This window comes from Rutilus rutilus (assembly GCF_951802725.1).
Source record: "Rutilus rutilus genome assembly, chromosome: 23".
Lineage (NCBI taxonomy): Eukaryota > Metazoa > Chordata > Actinopteri > Cypriniformes > Leuciscidae > Rutilus > Rutilus rutilus.
Genome location: NC_140233.1, coordinates 4,792,268 through 4,810,600, shown reverse-complemented (window position 1 = coordinate 4,810,600; position 18,333 = coordinate 4,792,268). Strand labels below are relative to the sequence as shown.

The 18,333-nt window shown below is 37.0% G+C and overlaps 1 protein-coding gene across 2 annotated transcripts; it reads right to left on the bottom strand.

The window, feature by feature from the left end:
• Positions 1-2,455: 2,455 nt before the first annotated feature.
• bbs4 (Bardet-Biedl syndrome 4) lies at positions 2,456-18,261 on the bottom strand. 2 transcript variants are annotated; one of them, XR_014626054.1, is made up of 17 exons: positions 18,189-18,250; positions 17,360-17,411; positions 16,508-16,587; positions 16,358-16,421; positions 13,134-13,245; positions 12,911-12,983; positions 11,672-11,725; positions 11,335-11,462; positions 8,194-8,248; positions 7,848-7,916; positions 7,215-7,367; positions 6,960-7,131; positions 5,567-5,636; positions 5,326-5,470; positions 4,040-4,250; positions 2,993-3,405; positions 2,456-2,599 (listed from the first exon to the last, which is right to left on the bottom strand). XR_014626054.1 is itself a non-coding variant. In XM_084397711.1 (16 exons), exons 1-16 carry the CDS (start codon positions 18,210-18,212, stop codon positions 3,275-3,277), a joined length of 1,593 nt encoding a protein of 530 aa, XP_084253837.1. In that variant the 5' UTR covers positions 18,213-18,261; the 3' UTR covers positions 2,456-3,274. The 2 variants fall into 2 exon arrangements, 1 of the variants encoding a protein (XP_084253837.1); XM_084397711.1 differs by having other exon boundaries at positions 2,456-3,405; positions 18,189-18,261.
• Between the last annotated feature and the right edge of the window lie 72 nt (positions 18,262-18,333).

Sequence of the window (18,333 nt, the reverse complement as noted above, 5' to 3'; positions counted from 1 at the left end):
TCGCAACTTTACATTTTCCGTCGGTCTTAGTACACGATGTAACTACAGAAGAGTCAAGTTTTAAATAGGAAAAATATCAAAAATATTTTTTTTGAGAGAGATGCTAATGGTCCTGTCCGATTCAATGATCTATGCTAAGCTATGCTAAAAGTGGTACCGCCAGACCCGGAGATCGGCTGAATGGATTCGAAAACGGTAAAACTCAACTGTTTAACTCTGGGGGAGTTGTAAAATGAGCCTATTTCCAAAAAAAGTGGAGTATCCCTTTAACCTTTTAAACTCTGAGAAGAGGAGCTCATACTCTGGTTAACAGGAGCAGAAAACCCGTGATTGCTATTGGGACGGCTGAAAGGTGAACCAAAGTATGATTTTAGAGTCTTAAACATCTCTACTAAATACCTAAACACTCTTTTATCTGGTATTTGAACCGTTAATAAGTATCAGAACTTGAAGGCCGCCGATTCACAGTTTATCTGTGTCTCAACTCAAGTAATGTAAAGTCCTCTTATCCTAATGAAATTAAGTAGAAGCGATGCTCCCAGGTTGAATAATAGTTTATAGTCAATAGTTTAGATCACCAGCTTACCTGACAATATCGTGACCAATGCACATAATGTCATTTAAATATTCAGTACCATTCATTATTCTTGTCTTAAATTGTTCTTAAGGGTGGGAATATATCTGTAGGTCGTTTGAACGTTGGTACCAGCATCATTTGTATATAATAAGAGAAGTGGTTTGGTCAGCAGGTTATCTATTTGTTAGCCACTGATTTCTGGTGAATCATTTACTGTAGGTGGCGGTATTGACTGTTGTGATTTATGATGCTTCCTATCACACATAATGAATATGTACATACAAATGATGTCATTTATTAGTTTTAAAGCTGATCTTTTCAGCCATGTTGTACCATGGGTAATGTTTTTTTGGGACGTACTAATTAATCTCAGTATGTGAATGATCATGTCTTAAATCAGCCTTAAAGTTTGACAAAACTATCTGAGGCTTTTTAACAAAAGATTAACTTTGAACAGAAACATTCAGCAGTGTTGTAAAGCAATTAAATGAACCACTAATGGTTTTATGAATAAGGCCTTGGCAAGACGTTCACAACAGCAGGTGGAAGAAAAGCCTTGGCTCGTGTTTTGTACTGTATTTCTGTTACACTCCATGTTGACGCTTTTAGTTTCTCAAACCAACAAGAATGGTGACAGTATCCATCACTGTATTTAGATTTGACATCCATGAAACTGGCAATATCATAAATTGAGATGTTTTTTGAGTTTTACTTCACCAGCAATTCTTAGAGAAGTGTTTTTTCTTTTTCTTTTCTTCTCAAACACAGCAAATGTTGAGTCTTGGTGTGAGAAACTAACAGAAAGTTCATATTCATACAAACATTTTAGGGTTCTAGTTTGCACATGTGATTATGCAACAAAGTCTTTTAAGAGTTACTGGGCAAAAAAAAAAAAAACTGTCAATCATAAATGTTAAAGACTAGAAATATTAGCTCTGTTGAGTATGGAATATTTTTATATAAATAAAACAGTCCTGTTCCAGTTATAAAAATGTCAGTTTTTTTTTAATGGTGTGGTTCTGTTACGAAGAATAGAATGATAATGAAATGCTTTTTGGTAACACTTTACAATGTGGTCCTTATTAGTTAATGTAGTACAGGTGAAACTCGAAAAATTCAAATATCGTGCAAAAGTTGATTTATTTCAGTAATTCACCTTAAAAGGTGAAACTAATATATTATATAGACTCATTACATGCAAAGTGAGATATTTCAAGCCTTTATTTGATATAATCTTACAGCTTATGAAAACCCCAAATTCAAAATCACAGAAATTGTGACAATTTTCATAAGCTGTAAGCCATAATCATCAAAATTATATCAAATAAAGGCTTGAAATATCTCACTTTGCATGTAATGAGTCTATATAATATATTAGTTTCACCTTTTAAGGTGAATTACTGAAATAAATGCACGATATTTGAATTTTTCGAGTTTCACCTGTAAATGGATTAAATATCTAGTTCAGTCATGAAACTCTAAATGGCGCAGTTTGTTCGTCCTTTACATGCAGTCTGTAAGCAATCACATCACTACTGCATGGCACAAGCTGATTGGCCTCTGCTGATCCTGCAACCAATGATATCGCTTGCTCAACATTTAAATATTCTGGTTCAGTGTTTGCTGTAAGCTAGTCCTGCAGTGCTATTAGACCCCTCCACCTGTCTAGATCTAGATATGTATGTCTATTTATGCAACAGCAGCAAATCTTACCTGCTCACAGCAGCGTTTCTGTGTATCTGTTAGCAGTAGCGAGTCCATAATTGCTCTGCTGTAGCAGATCTAGTCCACCAAGACCACATACATTAACACTGCCATTTCAATAACATGCTAAAACTATTCCGAGTTGTCATGATTACACAAAAATTAACTAGCAATGAGCATTACATTTGTTACAGAATTTATTCATCTTTGTTAACGTTAGTTAACACCTGTACAGCATTAAATACTATTATCAGATACAACTTTTAATTCTAGTAATGTATTATTAAACACTGAAATTAACTTTAAAGGGATACTCCACTTTTTTTGGCTCATTTTACAACTCCCCCAGAGTTAAACAGTTGAGTTTTACCGTTTTCGAATCCATTCAGCCGATCTCCGGGTCTGGCGGTACCACTTTTAGCATAGCTTAGCATAGATCATTGAATCGGACAAGACCATTAGCATCTCTCTCAAAAAAATGACCAAAAAAATATAAAGAAAAATATCAAGACTCTTTGGTCATTTTTTTGAGAGAGATGCTAATGGTCCTGTCCGATTCAATGATCTATGCTAAGCTATGCTAAAAGTGGTACCGCCAGACCCGGAGAGCGGCTGAATGGATTCGAAAACGGTAAAACTCAACTGTTCAACTCTGGGGGAGTTGTAAAATGAGCCAAAAAAAGTGGAGTATCCCTTTAAGATTGATAATGCTTTACAATTATTTTTTATTGTTCATGTTAACTAATGTAGTTCACTAATGTAAAAAAAAAAACTGGATCCTTCTTGTAAAGTGTACCTGCTTTTTATACAAAACTTTCTTATACAATTATATTTCTAAAGGTGAACGGACCTTTATTTAATGTAATGAATCATTCAAATATCTAAAAAAAAAATCTGTGATTGTAACCCGCACTTTAATTAAACTAAATATTATGCTGTACATTCAATAAGTAATAAACCCCTTCAGTTTTGGAGAAAGGTTTAGTTTGAGCTCTATTCAGCCACTGCTTTCGGTTTACTCTTCCTCTCCTTGAGTTTGTCCTCCTCGTCCTCGTCCTCGTCCTCGGGGTCTCCGGGAGGGACTGTAGGGGGAGACGGGGCAATGCTCACATCCGCCTCGGGCGCTGGAGAGAAAGACGGAGCATCAGGATGAACCGAGCGTATGAAAACACAGCCGTTATCAGTTAGTCTGTGTAAGCTGAGTCACCTTCATTTATATAGCGCTTTTAACAGTATAGACTGTTTCAAAGCAGCTTTACGGTGATAAGAGGAAGTTACAGTAACAGAGATTGTTTGGGCTTTACAGCAGCTCTAGAATAAAGTTAGTTTGATCGATTCACTTCCATTGCAAAGATCATTAGTTATTAACTCAGGGGCCGCTTTTCACAGAAAACAGAAAACTTTTAATGTGTTCTGGCCATTCATTTGCACAAAACAGTGTTTGGCGGCTTGAGAACGCAAACTTTGAAACAGGTTCCAAGGAGCAAGTTGTGAACATTTCTGAAAAACGCTATCATCTTCAAAACGTGAATCTGTGAAACGCAGACGGCGTGCACATGCGTATTACGTGTTTAGTCTATAGGTATGTGTGTTTGAATATATATGTGTGCAGGCATGTAGTGTTTCTTTACAAATTGACCTCAACAAATGACTTGTCTGGCCTTAAAAGTTCATAAAACAATTTTTTTTTTATCCATGTGAACCGGAATTTTTTTGACAAGGTTTTATCTGTACAGAGGTAACACGGGGGATCTGCACCTGTGGTGATCTGCATGCTCTTGCTGTAGCCTGCGGCTGAAGACATGGCCTGACCCAGGGCCTGGTTGGTGCCCAGGGGCTGCTGGGAGCTGCTGGGTTTGCTGGAGGAGGAGGACCGGTGGCTGGTCTTGCCGTCTTTGCCTGGTTTGCTCCAGTACAGGTTCTCTCCCGCCTGTAGAGCAGTGCCTATTTTCTGAGCCATTTCAACCATCTGTGTGAGAAAGACACGACGTGAGCATGTGTGAGAGAAACATCATTTTCACTAATTACCAGATTGATATAATGAGGAACAGATTGGGAGAATGCAAAAATAAATAAAGTTTTTAAAATTATTTTACATTAAAAGAGGCCGTATTATGCCCTTTACAAAGTCTTGATGTTGTTTCTGGCTCTACTAGAACAGGTTTTCCTGCTTGAATGTTGATTATCTTCCTCATATTCTCCATTGTTGCGGCTCCTCTCTTCCCAGTCTGTCAGTAACGCTCTGTTTAGTTCCTGTCTCTATGAAGCCCCTCCTTCTGAAAAGCACACTGTGCTCTGATTGGTCGGCTGGAGCAGTGTGTTGTGATTGGTCGAGTGCTTCGAGTGTGTTTGGGAAATGTCCCGCCCCTTTCCATAACCTCCAGTTTAACACACTACTAACTAACTCAACCAGGCCCCGCCCCTTTATTCTGCGTATGAATTATTATAATGAGGAATATTGTGACGTGTTCGTTCCCGGAAGAAACTCAAGACTACAATGAGTTCAGAAACACTGACACTGATATAGAGAAGAACTCCCGCTGGAGGGACGTTTTCATGCTCAAACAGCAACATTGATGAAGATGGAAAAAAGCTGAATAAAACGAAATAAAAAAAGTTTTTAGAACTAATATTTATAATAAAATGTAAAAAAAAAATGTCTCTATGATTTTTGTCACTGTATTAGAGTAATAAAAATTCATGATGAGACACATTATGGTAAGGGCAATTTGGGACAAAGAAATGTTGAATTGTCAAGAAAGAAAATTATAATAATGATTAAAAATTATATTAAATCTATTTTTTTTTTCTTCTATAGGTGCGGCCTGGACTGAGGCTTAATATGATTCACAGATTTGATAAATTTTGTGAGGATTGTGGCATCAAATCTTTAAAAGATGCCTGAGCGTTTTGTTTTGAGGCACTTTTTATTGCTAGTAAACCACATATCCATGACCAGTTTAGTCACATTCAGTGTCAGTCGTATGTCGTCTTCTTGTCTCAGTGAGCAGTTCTCGTCCAGAATTAGACTTAGGCGTCAGCACCTCAGGGTCAAACTCTGTGTTGCTGTTATTCTCAAGCTGAGCGTTGACTTTCCTCTCCATCTCCTGGTACTGCAGCAGGGCGGCCTTCTTATCGCCCTGATTATACTGGAACACCGCAAAGTTCAGGTTCACCAGCGGGTTTGACCTGTCAGGCAAAAAAATCACTCACTTAAACTCTAGTCCTGCATTAGCTCATGTACACTGCAGATTACCCAGCACAGATCAGGGTTTGAGAACATACTCATCGAGCTGAACCGCCTGCTCGTACGACCTGCGGGCGTTATCCGCGTCATCCAGATTGGTCAGGGCAACTGATGGAGGTCAGAGCACAAATAATCATCAAATCACATTCAACTGGACTCTCACACTTACACTGATCTTTAAGGAGCATGACTTTAACAACTAATAACAATATATTTGATTAAGTAAGCATTTATTATTAACAAAATCATCACTTCCTGAGAAACTGGTGCAAAATATCTGTAATACAAAATGGAAGTCAGTGTGGCTCTTTCTCGTACTCCATAAATGACTTGTGTCTCAGTGTTTGGGAACGCAATCACGTGAGACGCTTCTGAGGGAATTAAACCAAATCATTCTGACGACAGACTTTGACTCAGGCGTTTCAGAACCACCAAACCAACATTTAAGGTGCTGCGATGTGATTGGTCCGCCGGTTAGTCCAGTTATCCAATCACATCCACTGGTGAGGCAAAGTCACATACATTTTTTGTTGTGCATCACAAGATTTATTTGGTAAGTGTGACCAAATCACAAAACCAGTCACATGTCGCTCGGGTATATTTGTGGCAATAGCCAACACTACATTGTATGGGTCAAAATGATCGATTTTTCTTTTATGCCAAAAATCATTAGGATATTAAGTAAAGATCATGTTCCATGACGATATTTTGTAAATTTCTTAACGTAAATATATAAAACATTTATTTTTGTGAGTGAATGCAGCACAATCGTGAACATAAATGGAGAACTTTAAAGGAGATTTTCTCAATGTTTAGATTTTTTTGCACCCTCAGATTCCAGATTTTCAAATAGTTTCATATTGTCCTATCCTAACAAACCACACATCAATGGAAAGCTTATTTATTCAGCTTTCAGATGATGTATACATCTCAATTTAAAAAAAATTACCCATGTGACCACGTTTTGTGGTCCAGGGTCATAAATGTGATTCACAGATTTGCTAAAGTTTGTGAGGAATGTGGCATCAGATCATTTTGTTTTGAGGCACTTTGTATTGCAAGTAAACTACACATCCATGACCAGAACAGTTATTTTGTCACGTTCAATGTCAGTCATATGTTTGCTTCTTATCTGTACGATGCGATTGGTCCGCTGGTTAGTCCAGTTATCCAATCACATCCACTGTTGAGGCAAATTCACACGTTTTTTGCTGCTCATCGAGGGATTTATTCAGTAAATGCGTTTCCATCATAGATTACGCACGTGTTTATATCAGATAAAAAAGTTATCCACCTCAATTCAGCACATATACGTTTTTGGTGCACATTTTTTTAATTTATGCACATCTTGCCGTTTCCATCCAGTGTTTTTCTTTCTATGTGATTCAAAATACTGTTGGTGTCTGAAAACAAAGTTTGTGATATATTTACCGGCCAGAAGCATGTAGAGCTCGCTCATGCGTGGCCGCAGGTTAATGGCGGCGCTCAGGAAGTGGAAAGCTGATGCGTACTGTTGCATGGTGAGGTGAACCAAACCCAGATTATACAGGATCTTCCAGTCAAACGGAGACAGATAGTTCGCCCTCTTCAGACAGCTGATGGCCTGGAGGAGAGAAGCAGGACGGGCATGAAATCAACAGGGGATGAAAGGTAGAAAATGTTCTAGTGATGGTCTGTGACACTCACAGCGACGTATTTCTTTTTGCCGAAGAAGCACATGCCGATGTTATTCCAGAGCGGCGGGCTCTCGGGGACAGCGTAGGCCGCTACACGATACTTGTTCATGGCCACGTCATAATCTCCATGAGTCTGCATCATGCTGCCGGCCGCGAGGATGGCCTGAACACACACACACGAGGAACAACAGATTGGGAGAATGCAATTTTTTTTCCAAAAAATCGTTTAATTTCAGCCAATATTTATAATTAGTATATAATAGTGTACGCAATTTTTAGTGAATGAGAGCCAGTGTTTCCATGATTTTTATCCTGCATTGGAGTAATAAGAAATTGCGGTTACAGTGTCCTTGTTACATATGTTACATGTACTTACCATAGTAATAACAGTAAATTATGTATAATTACATGCAACTAACCCTCAACCAAATCCTAATCCTACCCTAACCCTATAGTAAGTACATAATATTACTCAGTACTTACGTAAATATATAATTACACTGTAACAATGACACCTTAAAATAAAGTGTAACCCAAATTGCAAACAAAATATAAATGTTGGGATATATAATGGTGATGAGAATTACATACAGGAACACACACACACACACACACATTCAGTGTCACTGAAACTGCATCCCACCTTGAAGTTATTGGGGTCGTATGTCAGAGCGTTCCCGAGGTGCTCAAAGGCTTTCTGGTATTTCCCAAGCTAATGAGAGAGAAGTGGACAAAAACAAGAATAACACACACATTTACTGTGTGTATGCAACCGGACACAGGGTGATGCTAGGGGTTTCTGACTGTGTACACCTTAAATTGTCTAGCTTTTAATATAAATATATGCGATTTTATCGTCCAACAGACCAACATTTTATGTGTACACACTAAGAAAAGTAAGACATTTTTCGGAATTTGAAAAGCGCTAGTAAAAGTGTCTAATCATATCTGTCTTCTGATTTGTCCACCGCCACAGACTCGTCCCTCACCTGCATGTACAGCAGTCCCAGCGTGGTCAACAGCTCCGTGTTCTCAGGAGAAAACCTGAAGAGAAAACCGTCAATATTTCAACCCAAAATCAAGAAAGTAGAAATTATATTTTGTTTAAAGAAAATGAAGCATGTTTAAAAACCATTAAGATCTTTTACACTCTGACATTATTTTTATTATTATTACACTGTAAAAAAGTATTATGATCAATAATGCATGACAACATACGTTTTTACATTGCTTTAACTCATCAAATATAAGTTATACAAGATTCAACTCATTTTTTAAGTCAGTTTAATGTAATTTAAGTTGAAATGACTTAAACACATTAATTTTTATGATTTCATTAATTACCAGCTTTTTATCGACTCACAAACCAGTTTAATATGATAACACGGATTAATATGAAAATTTCGATCATCAGTTTGTCATCAATTACTCAACAAATAACGCCTTATAATTCAATATGTTTCAGTTACGACATCATTAACTCTCATTGTATGGAAAAGAGCAGCGTCAACATTGAGCTAAACGTCTCCTTTTGTGTTTCATGGAAGAAAATATGTCATAAAGATATGAAAAATCGTGCATTGTAAATTATGACAGAATTGTGATTATTGGATGAACTATTCCTATTCCTCAACTTAATCTGACTTGGCAAAGTATCACACTTCAGTCGGCCAATCAGATTCGAGTCACTATAATCTGATTTAAAGCTGTGTGCTTCTTAGTTGCTGTTCCAGGACTAAAGCATATTGATCCAGAAACAGGTCCTGCTCGACTCCATCACACTGTGGTGAGTGACACGCTTGAGGATGATGAAAGCCGGCTTTTCTCGGGTCTCGGTCTCCTCCATCACGTGTGTGTACGAGCGGCTCATGCCAGCAGCGAGCTGTTATTAATTCATGCTGGCTGTGAGGCACATCTTCCTGCTATAGTGAGGTGAAGCGGGTGGAAATGTGGGATCTCTGAAAGCTCCTCTCATTACGGAGCGTCCCACTGTTGCACGTTACTAATTCATCAGCTCAGTGGGAGGGCTGCGATAATGAGGAGATCTCACACACACACACACACACACACACGCTTAAAGCTCCCCGCGGTTCTCTGATATCCGAGCCAGACTCACAGCCAGGGTGTGTGTGGACAAGAGGAGGAGAATCTTCAGAGTCATCTCCATTTCTGCTCTCCGGGAAGAGAGGAAAGTCAACAACAGTAATCAAGAGTCATCAAATCGTTGGATTCCCGCTGAGAAAAGCAGATTAGTGATTCCTTTTGCACTTTCATTTGTTGAACATTAAAAAAAAAAGTGTCTTTGCAGGAGTAGCTGACCCAAAAATAAAAACTCTGTCATTATTTATTCACCCTCAGGTTGTTTCAAACTACAAAGACTTTCTCTAAAGGAGAAAATACACAATCAATGTAAATAGAACATAAAGAACATAAATTATCATAAAACATGAGGACTAGTGTCGCTGGCCATCACTGACGCCCCCAATCAAAAGAAAGAAATAAGAAATTATATTATACTTTAAGATAATGAAGGCTATTTTTTAAAAGCTTTTGCATTTCAACATTATTTTGATTACAATTCAGCATTATTATTATTATTTTTTTTTTTTACCAGATATTCATTATTCTCATAATGCAAATAATAAGTATTCTTTATACAGTAAAAATATTTTTACTGTAAAACACAGTATCTAAACGTATTTTATATATTTATGTAAAAAAAGTAAAAAGTAAATATATATATATATATATATATATATATATATATCTGTATAATAACAATAATTACAATTATTATTAAAATATATATTGTCAAAAACATTTAAATTGTAAACTATTTACACAATGTAAATTTTTAGAAAAACAATTAATATAAAAAAATTATATTAAATTACACATTAAATATTACATTAATAAAGATAAAATAATATTTATTATTTAAATATATTGTCAAATGTCCATATATATATATATATATATATATATATATATATATATATATATATATATATATATATATATATATACACACTCACCTAAAGGATTATTAGGAACACCTGTTCAATTTCTCATTAATGCAATTATCTAATCAACCAATCACATGGCAGTAGCTTCAATGCATTTAGGGGTGTGGTCCAGTTCTGAAGGCGAAAGGGGGTCAAACACAGTATTAGTATGGTGTTCCTAATAATCCTTTAGGTGAGTGTATATATATATATATATATATATATATATATATATATATATGGACATTTTTTATGTGCAAATTTTGTGCATTTTTGACGCAAAGCTCTCATATCACTGCACAAGTCATTCGGTCTACTGTTCTTATACATTTATGATGCTTTTGCATCTTCTTCGAAGCTTGACATGCTTTTCGTAGCATGGAAAGAGCAGCGGGAAGATTTAGCCTACTTTTGTTTTCCACTGAAGAAAGAAAGTCATGCGGGTTTGGCCAACATGAGGGTGAGTAAATAATGACAGTACTTTGGTGAACTGTCCCTTTAAGGAGAAAAGACAGACTCCAGCAAGTCCTCAGGGTTTTCTTGAGAAGACAAAGAGAAAGATGAAAACGAGGAGGTAGAGAAAAAGAAAAGGGAGATGTTAGAGCGGTCACAGTGAGACAGTAAATGTGATTAATTACAGCTATGAGCGCTTCACGGATCCCAGCATGCTTTGCTGCCTTGGGCGTCTTATCTGCGCCGTGGCAGAGCGACACGCTGAGAGCATCTCTAGGCGTCTGAAGTTCCTCTCTGGCAACAAAACTCTGTCTCGTACATCTTTACTCGCGCTGTGCAAAACATGACCGAAAAATATGTCGAGGTGCATTCTGGGTAAGTCACCACAAAATGAAGTGTGTTTGACTCTTCAAGTCAAATGTGACTGGTGACAAAACATGCCAGTGCTCAAGTTACGCAGCATCAAAACCCGAACGTTCACGACTTCAAAGCCTCATGACCTCCACGTGAAAGCATGATGTTCACGCGTGATGTTGAGCGATTATGAATACGTGTTCACCAAACTTTACCGGATGCTCTCTGTGAATTTAAACTATGATGGTCTGGATAAAATGCTACTACAACAGTTTTAAAGATGAGCCCTTAAAAGTGAGGATGTGCATTGAGACGTACTCCACAGCGCTCTTGTAGACGTCGATGGCTTTCTCCGTGTCCCCCTGCAGTAAGTGGATTTTTCCCAGCATCATGAAGGTCAGATCGTGTTTATTCAGCTGTAATGCCAAGTTTAACTGCTCTTCTGCCTGCAGACACAGAGAGAACATGTTCAACACAACATCAGCCGAGGACATGCCACTCAAATTCACTCAAATAAAGGCCGTTTCATCACTGCTGAATCTGGAATCTGCCATACAAGCAATAAAAGTACAGGAAGAGTGTTAATTAACGCATGTACTACTACAATAATATGGTAAATATTCACAAAGATGAGACTGAACGATCTGAATCTTACACTTCTAAAGTCTTTGGTGTAGATGTAGCAAATGCCCAGATTATGGCTGATCTCCTGCAGGTAAAAATAAGCACATTAATTCAATATTTCACATGCATCTCATTAAATTACAGGTGATTTACAGTTCACACTATTTTTTTCTCCACACAAAGCAAAAAAAAAAAAAAAAAAAAAAAAGATATTTAAAGAATATACTCTTTTTTTTCCGGATAATTAAAGCGAATGGTAACTGGGGGCTTGTACTGCAGTTCATTGGAACGAAACCGTAGCAAAGCGACATCTAGTGTATATATCTATGCGGGTATAGATGTATACACTAGATGTCGCCTTCGCTACTGCAGTTCATTGGAACGAAACCGTAGCCAAGGCGACATCTATGTATACATCTATACTCGCCCGCGCCGTCAGATCATTTGGACGTGTACTGTTTTCAAGAGATAACAACGATATAAATACTGTTCGTTTTCTCACACAAACCGCTCGTTTCGTGTCTTAGGCCATCAATGTGTACTTATGATGGGGAATTGTTTCATTTGGACGATGGGGAATTGTTTTAATTTGGACTCTGTGCTTGTGTTTTGAGACAGTGACCACAGACCTGCATTATATGACTGACAGACAAGAACGGTTTGACCTAAAAATATCAAAATTGAAACTACTGCGGAAACAAAGACACCTACATCTTGGATGCCCTTGAGGTAAGCTAAAACATATCAAAAATTAATTTCAAAGTGAACTATCCCTTTAAGCTTCAAGAGGATTTTACAATAAATGAAATAAATATAACAAAGATTTAAAATAAAAATATCCAACTAACTAAAATTCACAAAAATATTAAATATAAAAAAACTCCTAAATTAACAATTTAAAATAAATAAAATATAAACCCTAACCACTAAATTAACACATTTAAATGAATAAATACAATATAAACCTTGACCCTAAATAAACAATTTAAATACAAAGATACATAAAATACACACAAATATACAGTATAAACTCTGACCCCTACCTTAGCATTGAAATAAATAAATAAATAAAATATACAGTATAAACCCTGACTCTAACTTGACCATTTAAATAAATAAATATTGTCACTGTATGGAAAAGAGTTGTGTGAAGAAAATTCTTGTGTGTTTTATGGACAAAACATAACAGCATATGAGTCTGGAGGCAGAGTAAATGATGAGGTATTAGATTTTTTTAAGTGGATTACTCATTACACAGTTGTGTACTTACCCAGTCTTTCTGATTGAGACGTGCTGCTTCATTATAAACCTCAATGGCAGCTTTGTGCTTCCCTAATAGGAAACTAAACACAAAGTAAACACAGTTCACGAAACAAGCTAACATATTTCTGCATCAACTTCTCTTCAGCTGACACTGATCCAAAACCAGGTGAACACACACAGCATATAAAGCAGATTTTAAACAGCACTCGTGTGTTTGAGATGGTGCTTACAGTGATCGCGCCACTTGCTTGAGGTTGTCTGAGCTTTTGGGGTTGAGGATTGCACAACTCTGAAACAACTCCAGAGACTGCTGGATGTTCCCTTCTAACCGCATGATCAGAGCTGCACACACACACACACACACACACACACACACACACACACAACACTTATTCACCAGCACAAACTGGGACACATCGCCTAGGTTTGCTTACTGCACAGTATACTGTGCGCTGCTGCATACTCAAGTTTAACGCTAGTATGTGAAACAATCATGGGCGTCAGTTTGGTTTGAAATGTGCAAGGGACAGAGACGCATTCGGAAGTGCATTTTCAGAAGTGCTGGGTACAATGACGCATTCATTTTTTTTCTCTCTTTCGCGCAGGTTATGTTTTGTAAGACGATGTCCTGTAGCTCAGGCACGGCCCCACTTTTCAACAGGCCCACCCAAAACTTTCCAAAAAAAAACAAAAAACTTTTACTATATTCTAATTTTGTCAATAATTATATATACAGTGCTATGCATAAGTTTAGACACCCATGCTAAAGTTGACTAAAAAGAGGAATAAAAAATCATCTTTTGGAAATTGAACTTAATGCCTTAATTTAAAAAAATAGGAAAAATCCAACCTTTAAGGACACCAATTTTCTTTGTGAATGAATAATGTATCGTAAAAAAATAAATGTTCTTCCTTAAAATACAGGGTGCATAAGTTTGGACACCCCTATGTTAAATTCCCATAGAGGCAGGCAGATTTTTATTTTTAAGTATTTTTTTTTATTTTTTGTTTAGGATACTATGCATCCTGATAAAGTTCCCTTGGCCTTTGGAATTAAAATAGCCCCACATCATCACATAGCCTTCACCATACCTAGAGATTGGCATGGGGTACTTTCCATAAGATCATCTCTCAATGCAAATCAAACCAGCTATTAGGCTAACTAAAATAAAACCATGCCAATCTCTAGGTATGGTGAAGGCTATGTGATGATGTGGGGCTATTTTAATTCCAAAGGCCAAGGGAACTTTATCAGGATGCATAGTATCCTGGATCCATGAAGTAACTGGCCATTAAAAATACAAATCTGCCTGCCTCTATGGGAATTTAACATAGGGGTGTCCAAACTTATGCACCCTGTATTTTAAGGAAAAACATTTATTTATTTACGATGCATTATTCATTCACAAAGAAAATTGGTGTCCTTAAAGGTTGGATTTTTCCTAATTTTTTAAATTAAGGCATTAAGTTCAGTTTCCAAAAGATGATTTTTTATTCCTCTTTTTAGTCAACTTTAGTATGGGTGTCTAAACTTATGCATAGCACTGTATATATAAATAAAAATAAAAAAATCACCAATAAGCTCATAATTTGTGCTAAAATAGTGTTTAGTTTTAAAAACCATTTTAAAAAGCTGGTTATATTTTGATGTTTCTGCACAAGTTCAGCAGACAGTGAGGTTCGGGTTTGTTCCGATCAGAGCTCGTGGGTGGAGAGCGCATTTCTGAATATTCCGCTCCGCTCGCTCTTTCCGCAGGGTCGCTCGCTCAACCCAGATGTCCTGTTGCCTGGTTCGAAAATATGTGCAATAAGGGCTGCTTCCGACTAAAAGTTTTTTTTCTAGTCGACTAGTAGGCTAGTTGTTCATTTAAGTCATTCGTGGACAAATCGCCCCTTTATATTAATTGAATTACTTATATAGCCTACAGGATAATGAGCGTTTACGTAATATAGCCGCACTCAAGCGCACGACCGCACGCATAAAGCTTGCCACAAAGAACCGGTAAAAGTAATGATTATGAATGCGTCTAAATGTGTCTAAATACGCTGTGGATGTGAATGTGCATTATACGCTGAGTTTCGGTTCATGAGACAAACTCCAGTTCACTCGCCGGCGCCTCCATGTCGTGATTATCTATTGTCTGCTATATTTACTTCTTATTTATTAAATCCAGGCAATTGGTTCATGAAACATTGATTAAAATTAAGATATAATTAATACAAAACGAAATTCAATTTAAAGAAAGGGAGCTGTTCTGTTTGAGGTCTCTGTGAAAGTTTTAAAGCAGTCTTTTAGTGCCGCTTTCAGAGCGCTCACGTCCGTAACCGAGAACTGACACTGTTTTTCCTCATAAATGCGAACACGAAAAATAAAATAAAATGAATATTATAATGTTTTTTTGTTGGGTCAGACAATGATTACCAAATTTCTCTCTCATATTGTTCCTCGTAACCACTGAAAACGGTCAAAAAAATCGAACCAAAAGTCAAATTAATATGGACGGAAGTTAAAAGTGGTGGGTACAAAATGACTCATGACGAAATCTGGTGGGTACGCGAAATCGACGCCTATGGAAACAATGTCAAATGACCTCATTACATTTCAGTGATTATTATGTTTCTAGCATGTTATATGTTTGGCAACAGTTTTTCTAACTCTAATTGATGGAGTGTGTAGCTTTTCATTACTTAAACAACCATGTATGAAGACACATCATGAACATATTCCAGGATGACAATGTCCAGATTCCTCAGGCTCAGATTGTGAGATTGTGAGCATGAAGAATCGTTTTCACACATGGATCGTCTCCTCTGAGTCCAGATCTTACATTCACTGAAAGTCTCTGGGATGTGCTGGAGGACACTTTACAGAGCGCTGGACTCTTGCACTGACAACAACACAAGATCTGGACCAAAAACATCACAACATTTAAAGACTACTTTAGAAAAACTGATGCCAAACATGTAACATGCTAGAAACATAATAATCACTGCAATGATGATCCAATTATACACTCTTAAGCATTTGCCTGTTTAAATCCAAACAGCGACTCATTTTATGTGTCCATTTTTCGTACATTTTGCAGTTAAAACAAATAATAAGTCAATAATATTGCTTCTGGTTCATTCATCACACTGAGAATGAAAGGTGAAAACACTGCATTGTGGGATACATTTTTTTGTGCAATGTTCTCTGGATTTTTAGGGCACATTCTGGCAAATATAGCAGGTTATATGGGTATTTAATGTACAGTTGTGTGCTAATTTTACGGTACTAGACCATTTTGAACATTTGAGACATGATCTGCAAGTCAAAATAATCAAACATTTATTCAATATTTCACAAGCCCTGACCCTGACCCTAATTCAGTTCAAATAAATAAATAAATGTGAGTTAATAATCTGTATCACTAACTGATCGTTAGAGTCGGTTTACTGTGTATTTTTCACTGACCTTGTACATACACAGCATATTCACACATGCCTTGAGTTTCATGCAGCTGTTCTTTAATAATGGCCTGAAATCAGAAGGAACACAAATCAACTCACTTTATTAAGAGTAATCCTACACTGCCTCTGGTTCTGTAGGATGTTCAGCTTTTACCTTGCAGGTCTCATAATCTTTGCGGATGTAATGCAGATGTATAAGCCAGTTTCTCCTCTCCAGAATCGGAAGCTCAGGAGCTGCGGACAGAAGAAAAATCAATCTATATTATAGCTCGTAACAACACAAAAGAGCCTAGGCACTTAAAAAAAGCCATTGCCAATTCTGCAGGATCTCAATGTTCACTTTTCTTCATCACGTTTGAAGTCTCAGCGTGTTTGAATTCGTCTGTCTGACAAATGTTTTGCTTGTAAAGTGTGTTTGCGCAACCTTTCCTTGATATTTCCTATCTAATGCAAAGACATTTTAAAGTGTGACTTTAACAGTGTTCTTTTTTTGGGCCAAAGATTAAAGAGAGAAGCCTGTTTCCACATAAAAAGCCGTTTCATCTTGTGTAGGACATTAACGGGACTAATCTTGAAAATGCAAATATCAAAGGCGGCATTGAAAATCTGCAGAAAAGAGGGCAGAGAGGCTTGCTGTGAGACGCAGCGGCCTCTTCTCGCAACGGGGGGCCACACAAGACTCATCCCAAATCCAGCGGGCCCCCGAACAAAAGGAGCCCGTCCGCTGTGACACGCAGCGTCTGCATCTTTCTCCTCTCGCTCTACAAGCCCCCCTGGCAAAATCTGATCTCAATCCGTTCTATTCCTGGACAGACTTTTCCCTCTGAGCCATAATCCTCTTCACTGAAAATAAAGGCAAACAGCGCCACCCACAGGATGAATGGATTCAGTGGCGTCCAAAAGTGGAGAACCCTGAAAATGCTTTCGTTTTGTTTCGCATTACTTTATCATTTAAAACTGTATTTTAAAAATGACTTATATTATAAATGTATATAGAGCTTCTTACCTTTCTTTGGACGAGGTTTCTTGAGGTCTGTGGCCGCAGGCAGCTGCACATCCTACTCGCAGAAAAGAAGAAATATGTCAGTTACACTTTATTTTTAGCTTTACAGTGCAATTATACATTTAAGTAGTAATATAAACTAAGTGTACTTACTATAGGGTTAGGTGCAAGTAATTATTCTTAGAGTACTATAGTCACTACATGTGTAACAAGGATACTGTAAAGTAAAGTGTTGCCAATATGTCAACACAATCAATCAAATCATGTGTGCTGGAATTAATTTGTGTACATTTTATTTTGTCTTATTGTTGTGCACTTTGACTGCTGACAAATATTATGCATTTGATATTTAATTTTCTGTCAAGAGAAGCAATGAGAATAATCAAGTTCTGGCGTAATATTCTTTTTAGAAAATGAAGAGACAGCGTAACAAATGTATAAATTATTAACAATTACGTCAATTTCCTTGCATTACAGTAATGACAGTTTGTCAAGACAAACAATTCAATAAATCTTAATGGTCCCAAAACAGACTTTATTTTCTTTATTTAAAATATAAGGTTATTTTGATTTTAAGGCAAGTCTGTTTTGACAGGCTTTGCTTTTCCATATTCAACGAAATATGAATAAAATACAGGCTAGGTTTGTTATTTAAAATGTCGATTTTTCAGATTGTTTTCTCTATGGAGATATAATTAATCTGACGAGAAGGTAAATAACGAATAGCGGTTACAGACTACCATAAACCACCATAAAGAAGACCACTGTTCATATAAAAGGTATTAAATGCAAGAGATTTTGTAATTTGATGAAAATATCCATCATTTCTCACCGTTTTCATCGCATCGTCCGCCATCACGCTCCTTTCCTCAACACTTCCGGCGGACGCTTCGTTTCTCTATGGCAACACCGCGACCACGTGATATGACATATATAATAAACATTTACTTCAGCGTACAAACCTGGTACAAACTATA